The sequence below is a fragment of the Vidua macroura genome, chromosome 9, assembly GCF_024509145.1.
Source record: "Vidua macroura isolate BioBank_ID:100142 chromosome 9, ASM2450914v1, whole genome shotgun sequence".
Lineage (NCBI taxonomy): Eukaryota > Metazoa > Chordata > Aves > Passeriformes > Viduidae > Vidua > Vidua macroura.
In genome coordinates this window covers 26,697,802-26,716,607 of record NC_071579.1, presented here as the reverse complement: position 1 = coordinate 26,716,607, position 18,806 = coordinate 26,697,802, and the positions used below count along the sequence as shown (strand labels likewise).

Here is an 18,806-nt window from a genome sequence, read left to right as displayed (position 1 = left end):
CCTTGTACTTGTACTAATGAAGCTATTCCAAATATAATGAAAATACAGCCAGGTAATATGGGAAGCAGTCCATTCAAAGAAGCTCTTATAAATATTCCAGCCATAGGAAAAGCTGAAATCAGCCCTTGCAATTAGGGATGAGAGGCAAACCCATGAGGAAGCAGACTTTGTTAATTCTGTTGCTCACAGAACCTGCTGGTTTCCTGTGTGTGTTTCCCTAAACAAAGCAAAGGCAGGAGCAGGCCAGGTTGTTCTGGGACTGATCTGTCACCACAGAGCCTTTGACGTCATGTCACGCTTGCCATTGAGGGACTGCCTGTCTTGTGTGCTTAATTTCTTAGGGAAAACCAAAGACATGCAGAGCAGATGATTTTCTTTAGTTAAGCTTGCATGTCATGATGCAGGTACAAGGAAGCAGCTTTAATTTTTGGTTGCTGGGGGTTTTTGGTGTCACTGATGGCTTCTGACTTGATACAAGGATTTGTATGTCATAGTATGTAGTGTTTGAATGTTGAAATGCAATATAATGAGATTCTAAATAATCTTAATTTGCTGCAACTCTGACATTAACAGTGTGTTGAAGATCTGGGAATGTCTGGTTTATGGTTACATTGACAAGTAGCACTCATTCTTTCCTGATGCAATTCTGAAATGTTTGTTTTCTGTTTTGTTGACAACTAGCAAAAATGGTCTGTCTGGAAAGTGAAATCTTCGTTTAAGAACTCTTCAAAATCAAATATGAAAAAGGACTGTAAAAATGGTGCAAAGATTTTTAACCAAAACTGCTTGTCTTTGCTATTAAGAATTCTGATTTTTGTTTTCAGCTGGTGTTTACACCTGTCTGTTCTTGTTACCCAGTGACTCTGCATTGCTAAGTGACCAAGAGCAGGCTTCTGTTTTACATTGTAAATCACCAGAAAGATGATTCAGAAAGGATGCATACAGACAGGTGAATTAGCTGTTTAATTACTCTGCCCTCACTGTGATGAGTTAACTCCTTTCACTGTGTGCTCTGGCAGAAGGATAAGCTAATTTTGTTTAGTTTATCTCAAAATGAGAGCATGCTGAAGTGAGCTGAATTGATTTGCAGTTAGTATGGCCTAAGAGAAGACAGTGGCAAGTCAGCAGAGCTGCAGGAATGATAAAAAGAGGGGACAACTACAACCAGTGCTAAATCCTGTATTGGAGGTACCATCTCCTCAGGTTCATCTGCACAGCCCAGGGGTGAAAACACCACATTGTTGGTCAAGTTCTTATTGTAGGTTGGAACCACGAGGTAGTTCTTAAAAAGGTCATGCAGATTTTGCAGGGCTGACAAATGAGAAATAGTAACTATTTCTGTAATGACCAGATTAAGTGTATTTCACTCAAATGTAAACAGAATCTCAGATTTTTGCAGAGCTTTTTCTCAAAGCAGGATTTTTTTGCAGCAGATCTGTTGGCATCAGTTCCAGTGGCAGGTTGATGGTAGTATGAACCATCCTGTGATTTCAGAAATGACAAGCTCAAGCCCTGTACTCTTCAAACCTACCTGGCATAAATGTATAAGCATTTGCTGGGGATTGTGTTGAAGTTTTGTTCCATTTTTAACTTCAGAAATAACTGCAAGAAATAATGGAAAAGAAGGCAAAATGATGCTTCTGAGGAGCAAAGTGGTATTTTTTTAGCACTCCCAATGTGAACTGGGTGAAATTCAGCATTAACACAGCATGCTCTGAAGTGGAAGAAGTTTTGTCTTGTTGTAGACAGGATCGATGTGGTCATGAGAGCACTGTGTAGCAGTAGAAACTGCTGCCTCCCCTCTGCAGGCAAAATTCTCCATAATTTCACTTTGTGGTCCTTCAGACTGGTCCATTTTGTATTGACATACTGCATGTAGTGTTTTGTAAGTGTGGAATTTTTCAGGGTTGAATTTAGGAAGAGAGAATTGACCTTGAATTTTTTCATGATTTCTTCTTATTATGTTTTCATGGTTGTAAATTGGGAAAAAAGAACATGGGAAATATATTACCTGATGGCTCTTTATGTCTTGGAAGGTAAAAAATGTCTGCTTAGCCTCCTTCTTCTCTTACAGCATAAAGGGAATCAGGAAAACTGATCTGTTTGTTGCTGCTATCTAGCTCTGTATTATTACTGTTAAAAGGTTTGGTTTTTTTTTATTTTTTTGGATGCAGTTTTATATACCACAGTTTTATATAACTGTGTGGTAGAGCAGAAGGAACACAATCACATTTCAGATCTTGTAGAAGTCCAAACTCCTCTTGTGTGTTTGAATACAGTTAGGATGGTTAGGATGAAAGATAAATTCCAGAAAGAAACTCAGCTGTTTCCTTTTTTCTCTTTTGGTAAAATAGATCTGATATGCTTCAATGTGAATGGTAGCAAATATGTGGCAGAATGAATAGCAGTGCTTTGCCTGCTGAAGTTGAATAGTTGAAAAGGTCTGGATATAAAAAAAAGGCAGCAGGTTGCTGCATCTCAGTTTTTGCTGAGTAGATGTGCTCGTGTGTTTGGAGTTAAGCTCAGTTCAAAATATGGTTTTATGAGGGTTAACTTTAAAAATGCCATTGTGTTAGATTTCTTGAACTAGGTAAAACCAGAGTACAGGGCTAGAACTTGAAGGTTTTTTGTGCTCCCCTTTAGGTAGTATGAGTGCTTCATAGATTTGAATTCATAGAATTCTCAAAACACCTTTATGGGACAGCACTATTGTCCTAATTTTACAGATAACTACTTGGTCTTGCTTCCCTAGGTGGCTTGCTCAAGGTTACACAAGAGTCCTCTGGTGGAACAGGGAATTATATCTAAATGTTTGATGTTTAAATCTTGAAGTCTGATTTCTGGATTGTCCTTTCATAACAGAGTGAAAACCTGTACCTTTCCTGTCATCCTACTGAAATGAATTGAATTATAAGTATTACTACCCTGATTTTGATCAATGCTTTTAATTCTGTTTACTGCTTCTTTTTATTTTTAGGCATGTACTGGTATTGAAAATATTGATGAAGCTATAACGTTGCTTGAACAAAATAACTGGGATTTAGTGGTAAGTATTCTAAGAAAATGACTTCATAGATCAACCCCACGTAACAGTGACATGGCATCTTGCTAAGACAGCTGGTAGCTTTATTTCAAATTTGGGGCTGTCTCGTGGCTGGGACAAACAGGCTGTTATGTGCAGACTGCTTCTGGTCTGTTAAAGCCTCATCTCCAAGTAAATGTGATCCTGAGTTAAACCCTGCTCTGCTGTGATTATCTTCAGGCTTTCTTAATTTCTTTCTTGTCCTCTGAAGCCATGTTTCATATTGTCTTTAGTTTCCTCTTGTCTTCATTTTGTAAGAAGTGTTATGAAGGGCAGCGTTTTTAGAAGGAGACCTATGTGTACACACATGGGTTTTGAGGATTTAGGTTCCTGTGGAAAAAAAGGAAGATGAAACAACTTTTTCAAATTTTCATGTGCTTTTAATTTAAAATTAGGACTGTTGCGCTTTTGTTGGTGGTTGTGCAGAATTGAGTCAGATGATTAAAGCCATAACTTTTAGATTTGGTGCTATCCAGACACCATTAAGTACAAACAAAAAGCCCAGCAAATACTTATCCTGGAAAAACTCTCATCTATTTTGCCACAAGGTTCAATGTGCAGACAAATAGGAGGAAACCAATAAAACCAAGCAAAGTTGTCTTAGGTGTTTTAAGACTCTTCATAGGATTAGTAAATAAAGAAACTATTAATCCAATTTCTTAAGGTTTAGAAGTGTAAACTGCAGCAAACTTAATTAAAAAGTGAGTAGTCTTCCTTTAAACTGTAAAACTTTTGATTTCCTCATTTTTTTTTTCTCTTTTCCAAATGAGTGACCTTTGGACCAGTCCAAAATATCAGAAAGCTATTATGAAAAAAATTAGATTTCCAAACTCGGCTATGGATATAGTTTCAACAGTAACCTATTGTAAAAAAACAGTACAACCTCCCAACACTTGAAACTACGTGTTAAAATGAACACAGTCATTATTTTGCAACATGTCAAGGTATGAGACACCAGTGAACAGAAGGGAGTGTCTGTCATCAGTGGCTTCAGACAGAAAACCCCAGATGTGTGTAGAGTGATGGAGTTAAAACATCTTTTGTCATAGTAGTTTGTACTGACATGGCATGAGCTCTTTTAAAAATTCAAGTGTTTACTGGAAGGCAAGGAGTAGCCTTGTGCATTCTGTTCAGGTTGTGAAATTCCCAATACAATCCATATGATCAGTTGGATGTGGTTTTGGGGGATTTGTAAATTGTGTGCATTACAATAAATGGCCAACAGGTTGGGTTGAATGAGAGAGCTGCCATAAAAAATGGTCAGAATAAGTCACTTCTGAGACTCCAGCATGAGCAGAAAGCAGAGTGAAATTTCTAAAGATATGAGAAAACTTTTAAATATTTAATTTTATTAATGATTACTAGATGATCTAGAAGTAGAATGTGGAGAGGAAAGAAGTAATGACCCAAATGTGCAAGCTTAAAAAAGGCATAGGGAAAGTAAGAAAGGGTAGAAAATTAGGAATGCAAGAGGTACTTGAGGAAGGTACATAGTTTTTGAAACTAGGCAGAAGATGAATGAGAAGAACATCTATGAAAAGGAAAGTTGTAGAAGGAAAAAATAATATTGAGGAGACTGTAAGTGAAGGACATGCCCTAAGGGTCTGTCATTAACAGGACACTGGCTCACTTTTATTCAAAGTAGCCTTGTAAAAAAGGGAGTGGGAGTGAAAGCCAAATCCTGCTAATCTAACAAGGAGGTAGAAACAAAAGAATGAAGGAACAGTGAAGAAAAGAAGTTCCTGGGGTGTGAGAGAATCAAATATCTGTTAGGCAAGGGTTTTGAGCATTTCAGAAGAACTTGAGGAAAGGCTCATGACTTATGAGAAATGTAGTATTTTTTATTTTGGAATTAAAAGTGCATGATCCATGTGTGGTGATTTTTTTGTTTGTTTGTTTGGTTTTTTGTTTGTTTTTGTTGCATTTTTTATACTCTAGATTCAGTAGTCAAGTAAAGATTCAGTGCCTAGAAATTGAGTAGGGTTTGTTTTAATTCAACCAAAAGGTCTTGGGGTTTTATTCGCTGAGATGAAAAAGTAAAGAAATCCTTTAGTTTGGCACTAAATATGTTGTTCAACTCAGAGCAAAACTTTTTTTGATTTCTAAGGAAAACCAAACTTGAAGAACTTGGTTCACAGTTCATGAAGACACTAGTGAAGTAATGATGATTTTGGTAAGGGCTCCTCTGCCATCCTTTGGCTCCCAGTGTTTGGTAAATGGGAAGAATACAATTTCTGTTTTCTCTAATTTCATTTCATTTTCTGCATCTAATTCTGAGGCTTTACTTCTATGATGTTGGAAGTAAAATCAGAAGTCAGTATTTGATGAGGAAATCTTCTGTGAGGCACCCAGGCCACTAAGTAGAAAGCTAAGCAAATCCCATTCAGATGTCATCAACCGAAGTTCAGGGGCACTCCTGCAGCAAAAGGGGGAAAAACCAAAAACAGAAGGAAGTTCTTGTCTCAAAGAGGTTGTTTACTCTTGCTTTTCACTAAGCCTGTCTGTATCTCAATTCCATGTTCCTGTTTGGGGAAAAAAAGTTGTGCATTATCAGAGGCTGTGCTAAAGACCCAGGTTGAAGATTCCCTTGGGCACCTGTTGCTTCTTGAACTCTCTGACTCTCAGCTCAAGGGCGTTGTTATTTCTCTGGGACTTCAGCCAAAACAACCAAAAGAAGGAGCCCTGGTGAGCTGCAAAGCAGAAGGATCCCAAGCAGAAACAGAGAAGTAGGTACTGACATGGGCTGACAGAAAAGTACATCAGAATGCACAGAGACAGCAGAGGTTATTAAGTTCACAGAACAAGTTTCTTACATTGTGCTACAAGTACTGTGTGTTTGTGTAAGCTTTTCTGAGGATTACTTTGTTTACACTGAAGAAATATTCCTGCTGCTTACTTTGTCACTGCATTTTCCCCCCCTGGTCTTGCTAGAATTTAGTATTAAGGGTTAAAATGTCAGCAGTGTCTTTCTTATTACTGTTACTATGTTCTGTATCTTTTGGACATTTGGTTTTACCCTTAGACAAAGCTAAACCTCGGTTAAGTGTAAGGCTCTTCTTTCTGGATTTAGTTTTTCTAATAGTCACTTTTGTTTTTTGTTAAGAATTAAACAGAATTCCTTTTTCTTTTCAGTTTAGAACTGAAACATCAGCTTCCTATTTTTGAACTCTAAAGCATTACTTACCCCCATTTAAAAGTCTTCATCTCTAATCCTCTGTATGGGATACTCTAAGACAGTATAGACTGCCTCTAATTTATCTTGAGTTGGGTACTAAATAAACTGGATTTAAATGTCTCAGCCGTGTATGATAGTGCTCAAAGCAGTTGTATATGTTTTGCAGTAGCTGCTTGAAGCAGTATGGGAAACTGGCTTTCATAAATGTTTGGTTGCTTGGCTTTGTTCAAGCGCTCAAAATAAAATTGATCACAAGAGTGCTGTAGAGGAATTCATATGCAGCAACAGTGTAAAAACTGCTTGGTGGGATCATGAAGCCTAATTTTGCCAATAATTAGTTCCTCTCTGGTGCATATGACTCGGCCTTTGTGGTGGTCTGCTGCATATAGAGCAGCTTAGGGTTTTTCTGTGTTAGAACACTGTAGCCTAATTACAGGGCTTATTATAGGCTGGGCGACGAAATGTTTCAGATGTTCTGTGAGATACAGAAGATCAACATAGATAATATAATGATCTCTTCAGGCATTCTGCTATAAATGGATGCAGCTCTCTTAAGCCTCCCAGGGTTGCTGGTATGTTATTTCCTGAGTGTCATTTATTTTAGCTCTGTTAATTTACAGTAATTTTTACCATCTGAGGAAGCAGAAGTTAGGAATTTCTGTCCGTTGTAAAGCCTGGTGATTTCATAGCTTGCCCATTTAGACTCTGAACTTCTCTTTTGGCATGTGAAATAAATACATCTTAAACTTTGTGTATAAACAATAAAATAAAGGTGTGAAAAATTCCAACTCTGTGTCTGTTGAAATGTTTCTGATGATGGTACATATTTAAAGGAAAATCACCCATTAGTGACTTGGCCTTATGCTCTGTGGACCTTTATATATGTGAGATTATTACACAGGTGAGAGCTCTTTGCTCTCTTGAGACCCCATGCTTGAATCTGTGCATGAAAGTAAGTGAAGTGGTCTGCTCTGCCTTTCACAGATTTAATGAAAAATTCAAGTCCTTCATATGCAGCATGACTTTATATTCTGTATTGGTAATCAGAACAGGGTTTTTGAATGAAGAACAGAATTCACCACACTTAATATTCTGCTTTTTCCAGGATGGCCATTTCTGTTTTTATTCCTGTTCCCTGGTTTAAAATTGTTTTTATTTCATGTCTTTTCCAAGAGGCATTGTAATGTAGGTACTTTTTGTATTGCTTTAAGAAAAAAGTAAATTCCATCAAAATAGTGGGGGGAGAGGACCGTTTATTTTCCAATATTCAGTTTACTTGTAAATATATGTATAATAATTGTATGTATATAACCCCCTCCCGTTTTTTATTTTGAAAATTACCTTTGTGCCTTCCTGCTATACTTGGCTTGATTATTCTATATTCTGGTAGAGGATCAAAGCACACTATACCTTCAGTAAAACCAGCAGTTTAGTGCACTTGGAGATGGGATGACTTGCAGTTCCTGTCATACTCAGGTTCTAAGAATCACCTGACAAGAGGTGATTCTCTATCTTGGAAGGAGAAACTGTATATTTTGAACATCTGTTTTTATAAAGCTTCAACTCTTAACTAGAACTTTTAATTTTAAATGGATAACTTAGATGGAGGTTTTTTGCATCTTGCTTGTAAACTTCTTGGAAAATAATATTTGTCAGACAGGTTGTTTTTATTTTACTCTAAGTACCAATTTTCTATATGTGTATTTACATCTGTGTAATGTCTTTTGGAAAAAAGTAACTGAACAGACAAAAGAATTGAACTGAGAAAAATCAGGTAGGACTTGGCAATTTTTTATTTCTCTTCGAGGTGCCCATTTAGGTGGGAATGGCAAAAAATGTGTTCTTGACAGTTATCAGCAATCTGTTATTTGTATCTTCCAGTGCTCTAACCAGTAACAATCCTTTTGTTATAACGTGTAGCAAATATCAGTAGGAGCTGGGAAAACTGATACACTTAGATTGTCTTTTGTCTCTCTGGTTTGCCCTGCTACAGTTTTGATGTGGTCCCTCTCTGTGTGTTATTTTGATTGATTTGAATTAGTCTGCCTCCAGAAACTAGGTGATTAATTTGAGTTTGGCACACAGCCCTTTCTTTTCCTTAAATGTTGGGCAGTGTTCAGTGTATGTTTATGTCCTGTGTTCAGCAGCTCTGCTGTGCATTGCAGGGCTGTGTTTCAGGGGCTGGGAACCAGGACTGCACTTTATGGTGATGGTGTTCATCACACTGGCCCTTTGATTTTGTGTTGCTGACCTGCTGTTTTCTTTACTTTAGAATTGCATACTGAATATGACACAGATTTGACAGCACTCACTGTGGGACCAGGGAGAAGTTCAGGGTATATTCCTCTCATTAGGACTAGATCTGAGGGATTTTCACTGTTGGGAACATGGGCTTGCCTGTGTGTTAATAACATTCTCCCTGAGGTCAGATGAACAGTCACATCTGCCTATTGGAAGCACAGGTTTGTATATATATATTTTTTTTTTCTTTTTTTTAAAGGAGCATTTAAAGTTTTATTTTAGACAGGTGTTCTCTTGTGGATCTGGGTGTCCTGTGGAACATGTTCTTGGCAGCTCAGCAGGTTTATTCTCACTGTTACTGCAGTGAGGAGCCTGTCCAGCATTCACAACCCTGCTGCCAGCAGAGGGAAGGAAGAAGGAAGCCCTGGGTTAGATAATCCCAAGGAGTGTTGGTGGATGGGCATCCCACTGGTGCAGGCATCCCATGGGCATGGTGCCTGTTCTCCAGGAAATTCAGGAGTTGCAGGTTTTTTTGTGTGTTCAACTGCAGCATTAATCTCTCCTAGTAGGACACAATTGTATGTGAACTTGTCTTTTACAAAGGACTATAGAAATCCCCTTTGGAAGTCTTTAATGTATTTTCTGTTAAATTAGGGATCCCTGCTTGCAAAAATTGTTGTATTTCTCATTCTCTGTATTTCCAGCGTTTTGCAGCTTTCAAAGTGACATTTGTGTATCTTTGAGTAAGCTCAGATGCATACTGTGTGTTTTATACAGCTGGGTGGAAGCACAGAAGACTTGTTGATTCTTAAAAACAGTATTAAATTAATTGTTTTTGCTTTCTTTCAAATGCCTTAATCTTTGGTAAAACACATTTCCTTTTAATGTATTTTTTTCATGGAAGATTATATGAATTGTGTAGGTCTGTAGGCAGTTGTAATTGTGGTATGGCTTTCCACATAGCTGTATGCACATTCATTCATTTAAAAAAAAAAACCCAAAACAACCCCCAAAAACCTGCTTTATTCATGTGATGGTAACAAAGGGGTTGTGATTATGTGTTTTATGGCTGTATTTTGTTGCTGTGAGGAAGTATATGAAATTTTAGTTCTCTTTCTGACCTGAAAGAGAATGGAGGAGATTTTTAGGTAAAGCTTTGCTGGCAATATTGTAAATTGAAATGTAAATTCTCTCTCTCCTTTTCAAATAACAGATGGAATTTAGTTACTTAAATAATTTAGGTTTTTAGTTACTTAAGTCATTTTAGTTACTTAAGAAATAACCTCAAGTTTTTCTTGTATAGTGATCAAACAAGCAATGGGGCTAATATATTTAGATTTCTGTTCATGGTGAAAGACTCTTTTTTTTAAGAGAGAATTTTGTGTTCTGAGAATAAACAAAAAGCAGCACCTGAGATCCCAGTCCTTCCCCATAGTACTGCTGGAGCTCTTTGGATGCATTGCCCACCTACCATAGTTTTTACAAATACTTTTTTTAGAGGTGCTACCTCTGTATTGGTAGTTTCTATGAAGATTGCTTAGCATTCATTTGTCCTGAGACATTCACATTTCAGAACAAATTTCTAGAATATACTAATAGTGAATTGGCTGGTCTGAGGTATCTGTAGTTTATTACCCTGTGACTGTGACCTATTTAGTTGAACAAAAAATTGTACACATCTCATAGACATGTGTTTGATAAGTGTTTACTCTGTCATTGAGTCAAGTTGGGACTGTGTGAGTAGAAGAAAAACTAAGTAAATTATTTAAGAACAGCATCTGTGCCAGTGCTTTTTGGAAGTGAACGTTACTTGTGAAAAATTTTACCACAAAATCTAGGAGCCATCAAGAGCCATCAGAGTTTTAAAGCAGAGTGGATTTACTTACAATATGGATTTTACTTACAAAAATGGGTTTACTTACAATACTGTTAAATATCTGAAGAGTTTCTAGTTTTATTTCAATAAACTCTCCTTAGCCTGTCCTGGGTTGCTGCCTCCCCAGAAGTACAGCACAGGCTGTTGGAGAAATGCTGAGACAACTTGCACATCTTGGGATTTTCTGTTTTCCAAACTTTTAAGCTAAATCTTGCATAACTATTTTTTTGATTATGGATTAGTGATTAGGCAGTTGGCTGACTACAGCTGGGGTCATTGGAACACTGTTGGTATTTCATGTTATTATGGCTTTTCAGTGAAGGGGCCTTAGGCTTTTGGCAGTGCTTCTATGACTTTTTGTGTCCCGAGTTCTTGTGTCCTGAAATTTCTTCCCTGGCAGTACTTTCTAAGACCTAGTAAGTTGCAATGAATGACTAAAAAAACCCCATTTTTTTTTAATAAGACTGAACAAAAAAATATATTGTCATGAGGTAGCTTATCCCTAAACTTTGCATTTTAGTGTTGCCTTTCAAATTTACATACAATAACTAGGAGAGGGGTAAAAATATGGGTGTTCAGAACATTTTCTAGTATTCATATCAAGGCATAGCCTTTGATTTTTCTGACTCTCCAGCTTTCTATCTATGAATGTTTTAAGGAGTAATAAGATATGTTTTGGTATTAAGCATAAGCATTCCTTTCTTATAGAAGGTTAAGCAGCATTAATGTCAAAGTTGTGGCATTAATGACTAAGACCAAGGTACTTGTATGCATGTCAAAACTGAGACACCTCATGGGCTACTTGCCCTTTCTATGTGAATGAGTTTTGAGAGTTGTTGAGAGTAGATTGTTTTCCTTTATTCCTGCTGAACTAGAGTCAGCTCAGGTACGTGCTGATCCTTAAGCTTCTTAGAAATCTGTACGTGTTCTTTACTTTCACTGTGCCAGGAAAACACGTTCAGTTATGAATATTTTATTTCCATTGCACTTTGTTTGGGGAATTAGGCAGTAGCAACATAGAATTAAGGAACTCTGCAAAATGTAGTGCGTTTTTTTCCTCAGAATTTTAGAAGTATATCTAACTGTTGAAAGGCTTCCTAGTGCATTTAGGCATGCTGTAGGAGTGACAAGAAAAAATTTGCTGAAGCCACCAAAGATGTAGGGAGAAATGGGAAACCACATCTAGAGTGCTAATTGTAATTTCAACGCATGCTCTCTTGCTGATGAAGTGAATCATCTGTATGAATGTATTCATGTGGCATTTTTTGATGAAATGTTAATTTTTTGCTTTATTAGCAATTCTATTGTTTTGCAGCTTTTCATGAAGTAGATTTGTTGTAAAGAAAGCAAGCTGAAATAAAGCAGAATGCATAGAAGACATTTCATTGTAGTTCAATTACGGTTTTTGGTTAAATTTTAACCACGATGGGGACAAATGTTGTCATTCTGTATAAACTTTGTGGGTGTAACTTCACGTCTAGCACTTGGAAATACTTTTTGAGACTTGCAAAGCTGGGGAGATGCCAGCATGTATAACATAAGCTACAGGAAAAAGCTGACTCATTCCTTTGCCTTGAAAAGCCTGCCAAAAATAACACAGGTAGAGATTGCTTCTCTTACTACTGAAGCACAATGAGTAATTTTGTTATTTAAGTATTACTGAATTAATTAAAAAACCTAAATGGAATAATATTTTTCATTACTTAAACTCATAGCAGTCAATTTTTGTAACCTCTGAAAGTAATGGTTTCAAAGTAGCTGTGTGTGTAGTAAGGTAACCTTGTTTGTAAAAAGTCTCTTTGTGGCTCAAGTGATTGGTATGTCTGCAGAAGGTTTCATGGAATTTCTTGTTTAGAATACACATCTCGGACTTGCTTGTAACAGGTGAGGTTTGGTAGTTGCATAAAGCTGTTCAGAAGCCACATTCCTCTGCTTGGGAATCTCAGGGTCCAGTCTGGATGTCTTGGGGCAGAAAGAAATGGTGGTAATTAATACAGCTGGTTTCAGTAAACCTTGGTTGTATTAATCCACATTGATTGCAGGATTTGACTAATACTTACAGGATGATTTTGTCAGCACCAGTTACTAAAACTTCTGTTGTTTATTCTGGAATTTTCTACGTTTTTATTGTTGTAAACTGATTGCAAGAGAAGTCTGTGCATGGTTTTGCTTTTTATCCAGTTTTCCAAAATCACAGTATAAGGGTCAGAGCAATTGTTTTGATGTGTCTGCACCTGCCAGTACCCATTATTACCAGTTCTGATGAAAATTATTCCCAAATCAGTATTTGCAAAAAAGAAAGTTATTAGTAAAGCATTATTTCAAAACATTTACTATTATTACTGGAATATATGCATACAGCAGAGCCCTGTGAGTTAGTTTCATTTTAAGAAATACTTCTGTGCTCAAAAGGAACTAATAAATCTTTGCACTTCTCCTGTTTTGCTTTACTGTTGCATGTGAAAATGTTCCTTTGTCTCTTAGATTCATGGTTCAGAAGCAATTTGAAATTCACTTTTGCTTTTTCAGTCCTTTCATGGATGCTTTGTCTCACTAATGCTTTCCTTTATCATTTAGTTATTTGGTTTTCCTCTTTCTGGATAATATTTGTTCAGTTTTGGGTTTTGTTTCCTTTCTTTTAAAAAAAAAACCCCTTCTCTCCATTGTAGAAAGCATTTGGAGTTCTATTGTCCATTTATTTTGTTTGAACATCAAATAATAAATGGATTTTAAATCTTTAGGATAAGTTTATCATGTGAAAGCAGAAAATTAGAGTATTGTATATCAGGGAGAATATCACATTTAGCCCAAATTAGAAGTAGAATGATTTGTAATGGACTGACAATTATAAACAGAGTGTTTTTAATGACCCTTTTTTTGCTGTGGAAATATGTACTAAAATATAAAAGCCAAAAAAAGTTAAAAATTTATTATGAATTCTTAATGAGGGATTTTTTGCATATTTTGTTACACTTCTTTAAATTCAGCAAATCTTGAGTGATTCTCAAGCACAGATGAATACAGGCTAATATTGCCAAAATATAACAACTAGAGTTTTTTTATTCTTCAGAACTCAAAACCACAGTATGTTTGTCTTGTGTGTCATCTCATCCTCTGTAATGAGGTTTTGTATGTAAATGTTGGTATTATATTCACTTAAACAATCAGAAAAATAAATCTAATACTAAATGCTGAAAGAGTCAAAGATGAGAACCAGTTTTTCTTTGTTCTGAGTATGAAACAACAAAATGCTTGTTTTTCTGGTTATAATTTTAAATTCTGTCCTACAAGTGGCTAACACCTCTTCCTTCTTTGCCTCTGTTAATGTAGAAAACAGCATGGGGTAAACTTTCTGCATTTGTGATGTGAGAGAAATTGTTTTTATATTGAGAACATATTAAGTGTATAAAAGGAAGGAGAAGCAAAATGAATAGTAAAGAGACAAAATGCAGAACTTTGGTTTTTTAACTTGCCAGACATGTTAAACCAAAAATAAAATCTGAGTTTGTAGCATCTGGGGGAGAAGATAGATTTTTGGAAGTCATAATAAATAAATCCTGTCATGAAAAAAAGCTTTTACTGAATTTCATAGAAATAATTAAATATGTGGTTTCTGAGGCTATTGCCTTAAGTTGAATACATGAAAAAATTACTAATGCTGTAAATCTGGATGTGTCAGAAAATCGGGGGGTTGGAAGAAAATGCCTCATGAGCAAGTTACTCCATTATAATTCCCTGTGACTTTCTGAAGCACTTGATGCCATTTGGTTGGACATCTTTGGGTTTTGGATCATTTACCATGGCAGTTCCTATTACCCTGTCTCGAGGTCTCATTTGTGTACTGCGTTTATTTAATGTAAACCTCCTCTGTTTTTAGCTAAACAAATGTAAAGCTCTGCGAGGGCTTTGCTAAGTAGACTCAAGTGGTCTCACTTGTTGAATGCAGTGAAACCTAAATAAGGCTTTTGGAATTCTCTGGGAGCAGCTTGTGCTGGTTGTGTTAAGCTGGTTTGGTTATTTATCCCAGTGAAACTCGTGCGTCTCTCAGGTGTGCAGGTTATTTACATCTCTCCAGCCTCCTCCTCTGAAAGGATTGTTCTTCCAGCACTGTGCTTCTCCAGCTTGCTTTCTCCTTTTGCTTTAGGATGTGTTTTCTAGTGCCCTGTTTTGGAGAGTTGATCTTGCTTTGTGCTTTGTAAAACCTCTTGCTCTTCACTGGGATGGAGGTTCCAAAGGAGAGATTTTCAGGGGTCTGTATGTGTCAGCCAAAACCATTGTGTGCTGTGGAGGCTGGGAAGGAGAGGGGAGGAACACGAGGTGGCCACTGAGGAAGAGCTCCCTCCTCACCCATTGCAAAAGCCTTTAACTGCTCTTTAGCCTGGGACTGCCTTTAGCTCTTAATTCATCCAAATATCCCTTTTAAATTCTGCAAATTCTAGAAATTTAAAAACTACCTCCCAACTGTGATCCGTGAAGAAGAAGGAACCCCTTGCCTCGTTTAATATTCAATCACTGTACTTCTGCTTTTAAATAATATGATTGGTAAATCCAGTCCATCCTCAAACTTTGTGGGAACCCCTGAGTATTTACAACTTGTGACTTGAATATTTGTGCTATTTAAAACCCCACATTATTCATAGGACCCTGGGATGAGAGTCACTCTAAGATGTGCTTCATTGCTTTTAAATGGTTAGCACTAGAATTGTGTATTTTGAAGGAAGTCATTGACGTTGTTTCAATAGATAATTAAGGAATGGTGGTTCTTGGTTTTCTTTCTGACACTGTTTTGTACTCATAAAAAATAGTCACAATTAGTCAGAATGGACTAATCTGGTTAATATTCCCTTGAGGAAAAATTCTAAATTTCAGTCTGCTGTGCAGTGTTCTTTAGGTACCTAAATAATTTCAGAATGCCATGGATTTTTATGTTGTCCAAACTTCTAATGAATTTGGTAACCTTTCATTAACCCTATTGCTTTATTGTTCCCTATGTTTTCGGGAAACAAAAAAGTTGGATTGAATATATTTCAATACTGTAACTTGGAAGCGTGCTGCTGAAAAAAACACACCAAAAATATTATTACTTTGAACCTTTGTAATGGGTACTTGTCAATCCAGTGTTATATTACATTCTTGACATCCCTTTTCATTTAAAAAAAACCCAGGACTCACAGTATGTTTATCAGGATAACCTGTGCTGTTGGATGGTGGAGTCACAGGTGCTTGAGACTGGAAGTTGTTTCTGGGTGTCTCCAGCCCATTGCAGGTCCAATTAGGTCAGGTTATGCAGTACTTAATGAATTTTTAAATAAGCTGTTCCACTTCCTGGCTATATGATTGCTATCCCTAAACAAAATGTATAAATCAAGAAGAGCTACATTCAGTTTATAATTTAATGAAATAAATTGTGGGCCTGGTAGTTGTTTGAAAGTTGCCATCAGAACAGAATTTATTCTGTTTCAGGATGGGACAGTGTAACGGCAGAATTTGTGTATGGATAGCACTGAGACACACCTAGGATTCTTGGCTTTGGGAAAAATCTTCTGAAGCCCCTGTAATTTTCCATTTAAGGTGAACTGTACTCTTTAAACAGTTAGAAAGCTCTGGTACCCTGGATCCAGCAGGGGCACTCGTGGATATGCAGTGTGAGAGCAGCAGAAGCATAGAGTGCTGCTTCCTGGCATCACTCTCAGCAGCAGGTTATTGGGAGCTGAAAGAGCCTTCTGGTCCAGATATGGTTTCTTTATATCAATAACCCATAAATAGATTTAATGCACTGGTTATTAAAATTGTTTTGAGAGTAGCACACATTTTTAATGACTATACATTAGCCACACGGGGTGGTTTTGGTGATCAAAGATCCCTGTTTGGAGAGACAAAAAAATGTAATATCTTGGAATGTTTGCATAACCATAGAGATGTGAACCTCTCTCAAAGGGGGCTGACACTGGGGAGGAACAGCCTGGAGCAGATCTTGCCTTAGTAACGTGTTCTTGTTTTAATTTCTTTTTTTTTTTATAGTCACAACCTTCTCCCAATGAAATTCTAAAGCAGATGGTTGTTCCTTTTTCTTTTTTTCTTTGCAGGGTCTACTTATAGCTGTCTTGTTAGAACATGGATATTTAATATTTATGCAGTATGTACATGTGCACTGCTACCATTTGCTGTCTACATTATTTTAGTCTTCCATCTTGCTTAACAAACAGTGTCTGGACTCTTCAGTTTTACAGTGTGGTTAATAGAGGTCTTTCAATCAAAAAAGCACATAATGCTTCTGCTGTTTTTTCTTACTCCTGTGCCCCTTAAATGTCATCAAGTTTACAAAACTGGGGATATATGAACAAGTGAGTTATTCAGTTTAAAAGAAAATAGCTTGAAGCCTCTATCGTATTTAACCCCTCTAACTAGGCTCAGAAGAAGTTTGAGCTGATTTAATCCTTTGAGACAGAGCTTTGACAGAAGTGTGAAAATGCCACATTGCTGTATTTCTTCACAGCTGAAGCAGCTTCTTTTCCCCAAGTAAAGAGAATTTTGTTGCACCAGCAGATCATTATTAGTGTAGGTTCTGTAGTACCTGTGGTACAAAACCTGTGTTTGCTCTCTGTATCTTACAGATGCAAAATAAAGGATAATTTTGTCTCTCAGCCAACTTTATCTGTTGATTGACCTGAATTCAATATATGTTGCTGAAGAGTATGGGAGGGAGAAGCCAATCCAGAAAAAGCCAAATAAACCAAAACCTCCTACTCTTTCCTGGAGGTTTATTAGATGAACACCATCAAGAGCTGTGTATGACTGCAAAAACCACAATGATGATAAATGAGACACGTTGTTAAAAAGAAACCACTGATTATTACCATGCACAGTGGATAAACTGATTTAAACCCTGATCTGGTAGGGAACTTTGTTTTCGCTGTAATTTGATACAGCCTCATGGGTTGTTGCTGTAGCTTATGGGTACCTCTGACCTTTTCCTTCTCTGCTTTTTTAATAATTATTAATGCAATATTTGTTTCTAAATGCAGGATAAATCTTATTGCAGTATCACAGTAATTTAGCTGAGTTCAGCAATAAAATGTTCTGACTTCATGTAGCCTTAACTATTAATGGAAATGGTAAAAAAGTCATGTTTATATATTCAGAGAAAAAGAAACCATAGCATTTAAATCTTGATTGTATCTATTTTTGTATTTATTAAGCACTTACTTAAGCTGCATTTTTTTTAATGCCAGTTTGTACAAATGGTGTTGATAGATGATGACTGTCAGTAGTTCAGTCACAGGGTATGACTTTGTCCTCCTGGAGTACCAGGGAATCTCTGAACTGCTAAACATCAGTGCTCCCTTCTTCACTGGGGACCAGACACTCATTCACCAGGTGTTCTGGTCAACAGGTCAGGTATATCTGACGTATGAGGATGGGTATGAGAAGTGGTGAGGGTAGAAAATGGATGAGTTGCTGCTGGCACAGGAGAAAATGGAGAGTAGTGGGATGCTTGCTGTTAAACCTTTGAATGATTTGGACAGTGTGGAATGGTATTTAACTGCATAAAACCTACTTAAGAAATACTTCCTTTTCTACCTGAGGGTAGTTTCAATTTTTGGGCTGGCAGCACGCAGGGTGTGTGCAGCTGGGCAGGGGTATGGGCTGGGCCGTGGCTGGGGCTCCTGGGAACATCACATTTTCTGTGGGTGTGCTGTGAGGCTGCCTGGGCTGTGCAGTTTTCTGGGTGTGTTTGGGAGCGACGTGTCCCCTCTGTGTGATACCAAAGGGTTAGACTGACTGAGCATGGGCCATGCAGTTTATTCCCAGGCATTCCACCTGGGAAATCCATCACACTCAAACAGGAGTCTAAGCTTCAGCTCGTGTTTGTTTTTCACTTGGATATGCTTTTTATTTTATGTAGATACCATAATGATAATATTGTTCACCAAGAATATTCACTAAATAGAGAGCATTTTAGGGCATGTTTTGAACCAAGCTGATCACTCTTCAAAACATATTATAAAAGTTCTGATGTATTTTTGTTCTGCATGCTTGACTCAAAATTTGTTTTCTCTTTTCAGGCAGCTATAAATGGTGTTATACCACAAGAAAATGGCATTCTACAAAGGTAAGCACAGAGGACTGGAGTAGTACATGCAGAGAATGATGCTGGGTAACAGTTACTTTTTTTTCCTTCCTGAATCCTAAGAAGATGACATAATTCTCCTTTTAAAGCTGTTTATGGAGCCACAAATTCTATTCCTGGCAAAGCTGATTTAACATTCAGTTTTTCCCATACTGATAGGGGACTAGCTCAAACATTTATTCAGAATAGTCAACTTTTATTTTGAATTCACTGGTGGTTGGGTCATTCTTTGCAGTGTTGTCTATTTACAAAGATTGGGTGTTGGTATGCTTCTGGCTAACTATTTCTTTTTCCTTATGCA

The 18,806-nt window shown here is 37.1% G+C and overlaps 1 protein-coding gene across 1 annotated transcript in view; it reads left to right on the top strand.

Annotated features, from left to right (window-relative positions):
• The window catches only part of FAF1 (Fas associated factor 1), a 152,582-nt gene that overhangs the window by 13,950 nt on the left and 119,826 nt on the right, over positions 1 to 18,806 (top strand). Inside the window, exons 2-3 of the mRNA XM_053985070.1 lie at positions 2,978 to 3,046; positions 18,441 to 18,487. Of these exons, the coding sequence (XP_053841045.1) occupies positions 2,978 to 3,046; positions 18,441 to 18,487 (116 nt within the window). The remainder of the gene's footprint in view (positions 1 to 2,977; positions 3,047 to 18,440; positions 18,488 to 18,806) is intronic.